At 39.5% G+C, this 9703-nt stretch overlaps 1 protein-coding gene across 5 annotated transcripts; it reads right to left on the reverse strand.

Annotated features, from left to right (window-relative positions):
• Positions 1 to 2674: 2674 nt before the first annotated feature.
• LOC122279985 (G-type lectin S-receptor-like serine/threonine-protein kinase SD1-13) lies at positions 2675 to 6487 on the reverse strand. Of its 5 annotated transcripts, none has more exons than XM_043090913.1 (7): positions 4862 to 6487; positions 4515 to 4622; positions 4323 to 4423; positions 3970 to 4180; positions 3583 to 3820; positions 3342 to 3492; positions 2675 to 3068 (listed from the first exon to the last, which is right to left on the reverse strand). In XM_043090913.1, the coding sequence occupies exons 1-7, from the start codon at positions 6237 to 6239 to the stop codon at positions 2760 to 2762; spliced, it is 2496 nt and encodes an 831-aa protein (XP_042946847.1). In that variant the 5' UTR covers positions 6240 to 6487; the 3' UTR covers positions 2675 to 2759. The 5 variants fall into 5 exon arrangements, with proteins under 5 accessions (XP_042946847.1, XP_042946850.1, XP_042946845.1 ...); XM_043090916.1 differs by having other exon boundaries at positions 4254 to 4423; positions 5576 to 6483; XM_043090911.1 differs by having other exon boundaries at positions 4254 to 4423; positions 4862 to 6483.
• Positions 6488 to 9703: the final 3216 nt, after the last annotated feature.

Consider the following 9703-nt stretch of genomic DNA (forward strand, 5'->3'; position numbering starts at 1 on the left):
ATTTACTTCTTCTTTTGTATAAAGAAAACTTTAGAAGAGTATGAACGTAATACTTATCTAGACTTCATGCCATACTCAATTGATGCAGTCCATTTGTGTGTGTGTCAGATGGCAACCTACATGCATAAACATAACCTTACGTCATCATCTATCTAATGCATAAGTAACTATTCTAAAAATAGAACTATGCCTCACTTGGAACACTCTACGTCCATCCCTGGAGTCTTACGTGCCATTTACTTACTATACTAAAACCTTCGGGGTCTTATTCCTTAAAGTGAACCTTTGTGATTCACCTTAGGGTTAAGACACTAAGACCTCCGTCTCGTTCTTTTATTTCCACAATCCGAATAATGATTCCGACCGACAAAGTCATGCATCCTAACCTTAGACTATATACTCGTGACTACTTTCGCGTATCCTTCGACTAAATCCTCATTCCCATCCAGTCAAGTTACATGAATTCAAGCCAACTCTAGGACTAAAATACCATGTAACCATATTGAGAACAGCTTACTCATTATATATGGTGAACTTGTCTGACACACGTGTCTTGCCAGAGGCACATGTATCTCATCCCCTTTTATCACCTAAGAGTAACTTATAATTCCAATGAACGCCCGCTTATATAAACAAGTTCCATACTCCAATACCAACTTGCTTAGACCCGGTTGAAAGGACTTTTTCTACTTCCCGGCCCTGTACAAGTTCATCTCAACACTTGATAAGAGAGGACTGCATCCACAAATGCACCTCTGTCATGTCACCCAGCTCAAGACTAATCCCAAGTCACGTCACAACGCCCATCGTGCTTCCGCTACATGCTTTGATACTTTTCTACCACTTCCATATACTCTTAGCCATAGTCAACCACAAAGTGACACCCGTCACCCCAGATTACAGGCCACATTACCATTGCTTCAGGACACTGTTACACAGTTTCCCGATGCTACAACATACAGTCCACGCTTCTCTGCTACGCCATCCAACCCTTCATGACACTCCATCCGGTGTATCACGACATAGCACAGAGTATACTCACGTGAACTCTCTTCCATCCACACTATGGCACACATCGCTACGATACACATGTCACGGTGCATCGCTACTCGACATGGAGCCACACGTACTCCCTTTGCTACAACACTTATTATCACGACGCACACCACATGGTGCATCGCCATACAACATGGAGTACGATCCATGCACACTCCCTTCATTCTACACCACACGTCACTACAACGCACGTCACATGGTGCGTTACTGCACTACACAGAGTACGCTCCATGTGTACTCTCTTTACACTTCACACCGTATTACAACTACAACATCCATTTCAAGCCCATACTTCACAATATAGTCCACAATACTACACAATCACGCCCAACACTTCACAACTACGCAGCGAACTCCACAAATACTAACTACACAGTCTACAATCCAACCAATCAACTACTTTAAACGTAAATAACTAGAAATGGAGGGTTTTACCATTGATTGGATAACCCATGTATCGCTTGCTACTCATCACGATCGAATCATCGGAGGAGTCGTACGTGGCAGTAACACCGCGTACGGTGGCTGTCCACCAGGTAAAGTGGCAGTTTGAGCTTAATAATAGCTAGGCATGGTCTTGGAAAGGCTCAAGGTGGCCTCGTGGTGGAGCACGGTGGCATCACGCCGTGAACAGTGAATCCAAAAAGGAGAGAGGTTTCTTAAGGCGGAGGAATATCTCCCATAGATATTTCCATAATATTTAAAATATCCATAAGCTTTAAAATATATATCTTACTTTGAAATTTGCTGAATAACTTTCAAAACATGCCATTGGGATACAGCATGCAGGATAAGGCTTAACATGTAGATTGAAGCTCAGCATGTAAAACGAGGCTCAGCATGTTGACTGAAGCTCTGCACGTAGATTGAGGCTCATAAAAGAAGAAAGAATGAATAGATATCACACGACCACTCATGAAGTATGTATTCGAGCATAATTCAAGGTCAAACGTAATGGTTTTACCATTCAACTAGAAATCTAGGTCAAAACTAAATCATCCTAAAAGGATTTTTCCATTCATACCCTATCGAAGCATTTTGCTCAATTTTATCCCAAAAAATATATTTTTGGACGAAATTGAAATTTTCATCTCAAAAAACCTTTTTGGGACATTAGTATTGGTATGACCACGGGACAAAATTTTTGTATCCCAAAAGAAATCACAATTTTTTTAGATAAAAATTTCCATCCCAAAAGATCTCTTCTATTGTAGTGAATTAAGTTCGTTTGGAGAAAAACCGAAAAAAAATAGTTGGACCCTAGTTCAATAAGGCTGAAGCAGTGTCTCAACTAGGCACCATGCATGGCACGAGGCTTCATGCCATCAATCATGAGCTAGTGCAAAGGAGTTACTGAGTTAACTTGGTTGACAAAATAGAGTGTGTTAAAGGGGTACGCCACAAAGTAAGGATTATGCTCTCTGAATTGACAATAAACCTTTCCTCCATAAAAAGCTAAAAAATAAAATAAAATAAAAAGTGAGGATTGAATCGTCCTCTTCAAAAGAAAAGTTCAAAATAATAATTGGTTGGTTTTAGTATATTAAAAGCTCTGATTATCAAGGTTAATAGAAGATCATGAACTGAGACCTATAAATCTCTAAAATCATAGACTGACTGAGTATGAACGAAGAATTATATTCACCAGATAAAAGCAGGTTCTATCGAAATGATTGTTTCAAACTTTTCAGAGTACATGTCATTTATCTACCATAAAGCGTTGTAATAGTGACATTGTTGACACTACCTGCTATTCGTATGCGATTTGAACACTCTGTTTCTGGAGCAACTTGAATTGTAGTGAATACAGGTTGCTTGGGACGAGGCAGCTCAATAATCTCACTTTTTAGCATGGAAATAGCAACATGCACACTTGGCCTATCTTTTGCGAAATCTTGCACACACAACAGGCCGACATGTATACATCTTAATATTTCCATTTTAGAGCATGGTTCTGATATCACGGGATCTATTAAAACTGCAATATTGTCTGTCTCCCACATTTTCCATGCCTGTAAACATGAAACATGATTGGAATTACTTCAGCATGTTGGAGAAAAAAAATACTTGAGATTCTTCAAGTTGGATACTGATACAACGTGATCTTTTGGCAACATCTGATTCAAATATAAAAGCCATATTTTTGAGCTCGAGTATGTCATCCACTCTTCATACTACTCTCAATCAATACTAATTAAGTTACTCGAAGGATATATACTAAAATCTTATGCGAAGTAAGCAATTGAGGTTCTTGAAAAAGAGGAGATAAGATAAGAGAGACTTACAAATCCTAAAAGACTTGTGATTTGCTCATTGTAATAAAAACTAGCGTTTCTTCTTCCACTCACTATTTCTAATAATAATACTCCAAAGCTGAAGACATCTGATTTTTCTGAAAAACGCCCTTCCATTGCATATTCTGGGGACATATAACCGCTGACCTTGAACAATTGAATGCATAGAAGTCCTGTTATCTCCAATATTAGCAATAGTATCTAATTGAAATGAGCAAACAAAGATACTTACTATGTTCCGGCAACCCTTTTAGTATTGGCTTGGTCTTCATCGCCTCCAAAAATCTTGGCCAATCCAAAGTCTGATATTTTTGGATTTAGCTCTTCATCTAATAATATGTTGCTTGCCTTTAGGTCTCTATGAATAATCCTTAATCTTGAATCCCTGTGAAGGTAGAGTAGACCTCGACCAATTCCTTCAATAATGTTGAAGCGTTCTCTCCACTTTAGTGACTCTCGTTTGACTGGATCTAATAAATTTAATCAAAACAAATGAGAAAAAATAAAATGAGGATTAGACATATCACAACCATAAATATCATATTTCAACTCCTGAAATACATAATCCCAGACTAGGATATTTGAAGATACTAACATAAGGCACCAGAAATTAACTAACCAAAAAGAAATGTGTCCAAACTTTTGTTTGGCATGTATTCATAGACCAACATCTTTTCTTCTCCTTCAACACAACCGCCAATGAGTCTAACAAGATTCCGATGCTGAAGTTTAGAAATCACTACCACCTCATTCATAAATTCTTCTAGCCCCTGTCCTGAAGTTCTCGCAAGTCTTTTAACTGCAATTTCTTGTCCATCTAGCAATTTTCCCTATATAAAAACAACGGAATGACTATACAATCAAGGTATTAAGCAATAAGACTCTACGAGGTGCAACCATTACCCAATAAACCGGACCAAATCCACCCTGTCCAAGCTTATTAGATTGATCAAAGTTGTTTGTGGCACTTGCCAGCTCCTCATGACTAAGTATCGGTAGCTCCTCAAGTTTGTCTTTGTTCATGCTGACTGCCAGATAATTTCCTTCACCATGAAATTTTAGATATATTCCTCCTATTTTGTACAATTAAATTTTGTTAGTTTTCTTTTTCTTTGATGGTTTAGCCATCTGTAAATAACTAAGCTGAAGGAATGTGCATTATACCTTTTCGTTTAGCCATCCACTGGTATAAAAAGAAAGTGCAAATGGCGATGAACACTGATCCTATGACCACCGTGACAGTGATGATTACTTTCAATTCTCCCTTTTTATCTGCAATTTAGAAACATCAAACCAATTCATCCAAAGCAGGCTACAAAATAACTAGTTTTTCTCTATTTGCTTTTTTATCTGCAAGGAGTTCATAGTTTAGGAAGTTGGTCAGTTATTCGAGTTAGGGTGAGATACAATTTTTGTCTGTTTGGAACACAATAAGAGAGTCATTTGATCGGCCACAAATGCATGAATTGAAGCGTAACATAAACTTCGAAAAGAAAAAAAAATAAACCCACCAAGTTCTGAATAAGCCACACGGACATAAAGATCAACTCCTCCAGTTGAAAACTTTTGTGAGTCTATCAAGTCACTGCTCCATGACATACACCCAATGCCAGATTCATATGCGTAAGCTATACAAGCACAATTCTCCAAACACTGGTATCTACATTCATCCTCAATAGTAGAGGACCAATTTGCAAAGTCTGGCGTTTTCATCATCTTCACTCTCAAAAACCCATCCTTTTGGCCTTCTTCACCACCAGTACTGTTCACCCTCTTACACTGCAAGGGTGTCCTCCTCACACACCCGCTAGACCAATTTCTTCCATTCCATTCTTGTATATTCTTTGGCTCAAACCCCTCTAAACAGCTGCAAATTGGTGAATTTTGTGAGTTACAACTTCCAAATGCCCCACACTTGCCATAAATATCGCATTCTGACATCAAAGATGACCACGTGACCCCCCAATCCTTCCCATTAATGGAGCTAATTTCCTCTATATTTCCTTCGGAACTCAAGGTATAATGTGATAACATAGAATTGTTTGAAAAATCGTAAGTAAAATAGAATGTTCCTTCATTGTCGTCTACTAGACTAAATCCATCAAGATATACAGAATACATTGTCGGTATTCCAATAAATATTCGACTGTTCCATGGACCACTACGCCAATGGCGTTTGCTGTCTTTCCAAATGAACATTTCAGGAAGATTGAAAAGGTAAATACCTGCAAAAAAGGCTCCAACGGATGGATCAGAAGGCCTCTTCCATGACGTTAGCTGCACATTCTTGCCTGTTATTGTATCAGTAATCATTTTCATCTTTGGCAGTAATGAATCAGAAGGATGTTGGAAACTCTCCCATAAGATTGAACCGGTATTGTTTTCTTTCAAGACGAGGTTCCCGGAATCTGAAAGCTGTGCACTTGGATTGGAAACTGAATTTGTAACATTTGATGACCAAATAATCTTCTTTTCTTCATCTAATATCACTAGATTGCCATCTTCGGATATATTAAGAATCCCAGAGGAAGTCTTGAGGGGCCTGTCTCTATTAGCAACCCATACGACATGAGACGCAGAAACTTTAGCATACCATATCCCAACATACCGATAGGTTGAATTTGTAGGGCTGAAAAATCCCAGTTTAAAGTCACCGCCATTGGAAATTATGATTTCTGGGTCTTTGATGAATTGATGTGCTGTGATAGTGTCTATGGCACATCTAAACTCAAAACAAGAGAAAGATATGAAGAGTACTAGGAGATATGACGAGTTTCTGGTTCGAACGAGTCCCATAACTTGTCGGATCGATGCTTCTTGCTTGTGAAAGTGAAGAAGTAAACTTTGGATGCCCAAATCCATTGTTGATTTGTTGCTTCTTATCTTCATACTTCTGAATCTCGGATGTAGCCGGGCGTGATATCTCCATCCTCCTGTATATTATTCGCATAGAATTTTGATATCATTATCCTGTTTTGGACCCTTCAAATGTCAAACTTGAACAAATTTCCAGTGACATTATTTGGATTTTTTAAAGGGAAAACATGGAGACCAGCCAGTCTGGCCTTCTTAAAAAACCAGCCCACCAATAGCAGCCTGTCATGTAAGCATTAGATAGCATTTGCTTAAGTGGGGAAGGGTTTGGTTTCGAAGGGGAAGGGAGGGCCGAATGGGCGCATCTATTTTGCAATTGAAGGATTTAATCACCTGCTATGCAGTGTATTGTACTAATTTCCTTTTTCTTATGTGTACCCATCTGGTTGGGGGGCTGTGTTTCACCCAAAAACAACTAAACTATCCCAAAGCAGCTCTGGTTTTTTAACCTTATCAAAAGCCACCAAAAGTCGTAATGATTCATTGAAAACTGGCGTATCGCCAAATAATGTAATTGTATATTGCATCATGAGGAGTTTTTTCTTCACGGCACATGATAGTCAATGATCTATATGTGATATTTCTGGGTTTTACTTAAATATTTTGGTCTAAAATGAAAGCGACCTTCATATTATTTTATCAAAAAAAAAAACAAATAGTTTAATGAGTTTCTAAACAAATAGTATACTTGTATTAACATAACAATAGACATTTGATTTTTCCTTTTTTTTTTTTTTTTTTTTTTTTTGTTGTCGGTTTGAAATTTGTGACAGGAAAAATCCATCACTAAAAATGACTTTTTGGGACAGCTCTTGAAAACTGTCACGAAATATTGATGAATTTTCTATAACGTTCGAACGGTAAGATGCTAAGGTTGAATTATTGTTAATTTAGTGTTGTTTTTGCCAAAATATAGGAAAAATGCTATTCAAATTCTACATTCATCCTCGAAAGTGGATGACCAATTTGCCAAACTTGGCTTTTTCATAATCTTCACCTTCAAAAACTCATCTTTGTTGCCTTCTCCACCATGTGTGCTCACTCTCATACATTGGAAAGGTGTCCACTTTGTGATACCCCATCTTATGTGTAAGGGTAGGTGGTGAATTAAATCCCACATCATCTGTCGAAGGAAGAGACATTAGTGTTTCAAGTTACAAAGAAGAGTGATAAAGAAGGGAACTTACGGGGAAAACTCTGCATCATTGGGAAGGTGTTGTCGGAAAGGGGGGTTAACAACGAGGCTTTCAGGGTGACTATGGCTCAAATCTGGAGACTACAAGGCTGGGTACGTTTCAAAGACCTAAATGAACAATGTTTCCTAATCGAGTTTCAACAAATCCAGGATAAAGAAAAAGTTCTAAGCGGTAGACCCTGGTTTTTTGATCGAAATCTTATAACAATACAAGAAGTAGATGAAAATGTATCTGTTAACTCACTGAAATTTCAGTATGAGCCATTTTGGGTACAATGCCATAACTTACCACTGGCTGCAATGACTGAAGGAGTGGGACAGGATTTTGGTTCATCCCTAGGACATGTGATAAGGGTAGATGCAGACTCTGATGGATCTGCCTGGGGTAGGTGTCTAAGAGTGAGAGTTGCACTGGACCTTACAAAACCATTACTGAGGGGGAAATGGTTGGAGTTTGAAGGGGAGAAGATCTGGGTCTCTTTTAAATATGAGCGACTCCAAAACCTATGCTTCCATTGTGGGATTCTTTCCCATAAAGGTAGAGCATGTTCAAGACCAAGGTATGACCTCAACCAAGAGGAACAACAACCAGTGCAGTTTGGGGCTTGGCTACGAGCTCAACCAATGAATACAAACCTGTTTGATTTTAGAAAATATGGAGGAAAGGCCGAATACAACAACAAGAAGGAAGAACAAGCCGAGGAGAGGCCCAGGAAACAGGAAACAAATCCTGTCAATTATAAATTTGGGGAAACTGAGAAGGACAATGAAGAGATACCATTGAGAGAGGGGAAAACATATGAACTTAGTAACAGGGCAGTAAAACCAACTCCCAAAGTCCCGGGTTTAATAGAGGAGGGGCTCATTCCAGTACCCTCACAAACTCAACTCCCAATTGGGAAAGAGGTTCCTACAGAAACATCTTCCCATATGGAACTAGACCAAACATCTCTAACTTGTGAGACACAATGGTCAAGGCTAAGCCCAACCTCAATGCTGTTGGTACTATAGCCGTGGAAAGTGCAGTCAGAACCAGGAGAAGCAACAATTCGAAACCAGAAAATGGGAACACTAAAGTAGGCAGGTGGAAGAGGAAGGCCAGAGGAGAGACAAGGCCTAACATGATCTTGGGGGATATCACAAACTCCAGTCAAGTGGTAAGGACCAAGAAGAGAATCTGGAAAAGTAATACTGAGGGTGATATGTCTCCAAAAAGAATTAGGAACTGTGAGGTTAGCAGAGAAAGCCAACTTGAAAGGGCAGAGGCTGGACTCCAGCCTTGCCAAAACCAATGAGCATATTGATATGGAATTGCCGAGGGCTTGGGAGCCCTCGGACAATTCGAATCCTTAGAAAGTTAACTAAGGACAAGTGCCCACACTTAGTGTTTCTAGTGGAAACTAAGTGCAACAAAACGCGGATGGAAGAAGTAAGATGTTCTCTGAAGTTTGATAGCTGTTTTGCAGTGGACAGTGTGGGAACAAGTGGGGGAATTGCTATGCTATGGAAAGAAGAGTGGAAAGTCAAAGTTACAAGCTATACCCGATGGCACATTAATGCTCATATACAGGGTGAGGGAGGCAATCCTAACTGGCTATTCACTGGGTTCTATGGCCACCCAAACACATTGAAAAGGAGAGGCAGCTGGGAGTTGCTCAAAATGCTTAAGCCAATCCCATCCATGCCCTGGCTGTGTGGAGGTGATTTTAATGAAATCCTTGATCAAAGTGAGAAAGTAGGGGGTGCAAGGAGGCCATACTCTCATATAGAACTATTCAGGCAAGTGTTAGAATAGTGTAGGATCCGAGACATCCACTCACAAGGACAGAAGTTTACCTGGTCTAATAACAGAAGGGGTAGGGGGTTCACAAAGGAGTGGAGTGACCTGTTTAACCAGGCCCACTGCAACACTTTGGCAGCTGTCAAGTCAGATCACTCTCCCCTACATGTCAACATGAAGCATATAGTGTATGGGAGGGGTGGAAAAAACAGGGTTTTTCGATATGAAGCAGCTTGGGAAATTAGGGAGGAATGTAGAGAGCTTGTTAAAGAGGCCTGGAACAAAGGCCAAGAAGGGAACTCACATGCAGCTAGAATGAGGCACAAGTTGAACCAGTGCAAGAGGGACTTGATAATGTGGAAACAAAAAACTACACAGCAAACACAAGGGGAATCAGCCCATCTCTTGTCTAGTATTAGTCAATTACAAGATACTGGGATGGTTCACATATGGACAGATTGCAGAACTTACAAAGAAAACTTGAAATTTCACTAGCTGAAACTG

The sequence above is a fragment of the Carya illinoinensis genome, chromosome 10 (assembly GCF_018687715.1).
Source record: "Carya illinoinensis cultivar Pawnee chromosome 10, C.illinoinensisPawnee_v1, whole genome shotgun sequence".
NCBI lineage: Eukaryota > Viridiplantae > Streptophyta > Magnoliopsida > Fagales > Juglandaceae > Carya > Carya illinoinensis.

Excerpts from the sequence above, each read along its gene's own strand:
- LOC122279985 (XM_043090911.1), bottom strand. The coding sequence starts at position 6,239 with ATGAAGATAAGAAGCAACAAATCAACAATGGATTTGGGCATCCAAAGT. Across the intron at positions 4,623-4,861 it reads TGTGGCTTATTCAGAACTTG|ATAAAAAGGGAGAATTGAAA; the intron begins GTGGGTTTATTT and ends TCTAAATTGCAG. Across the intron at positions 3,069-3,341 it reads TCACAAGTCTTTTAGGATTT|GCATGGAAAATGTGGGAGAC; the intron begins GTAAGTCTCTCT and ends TCATGTTTACAG.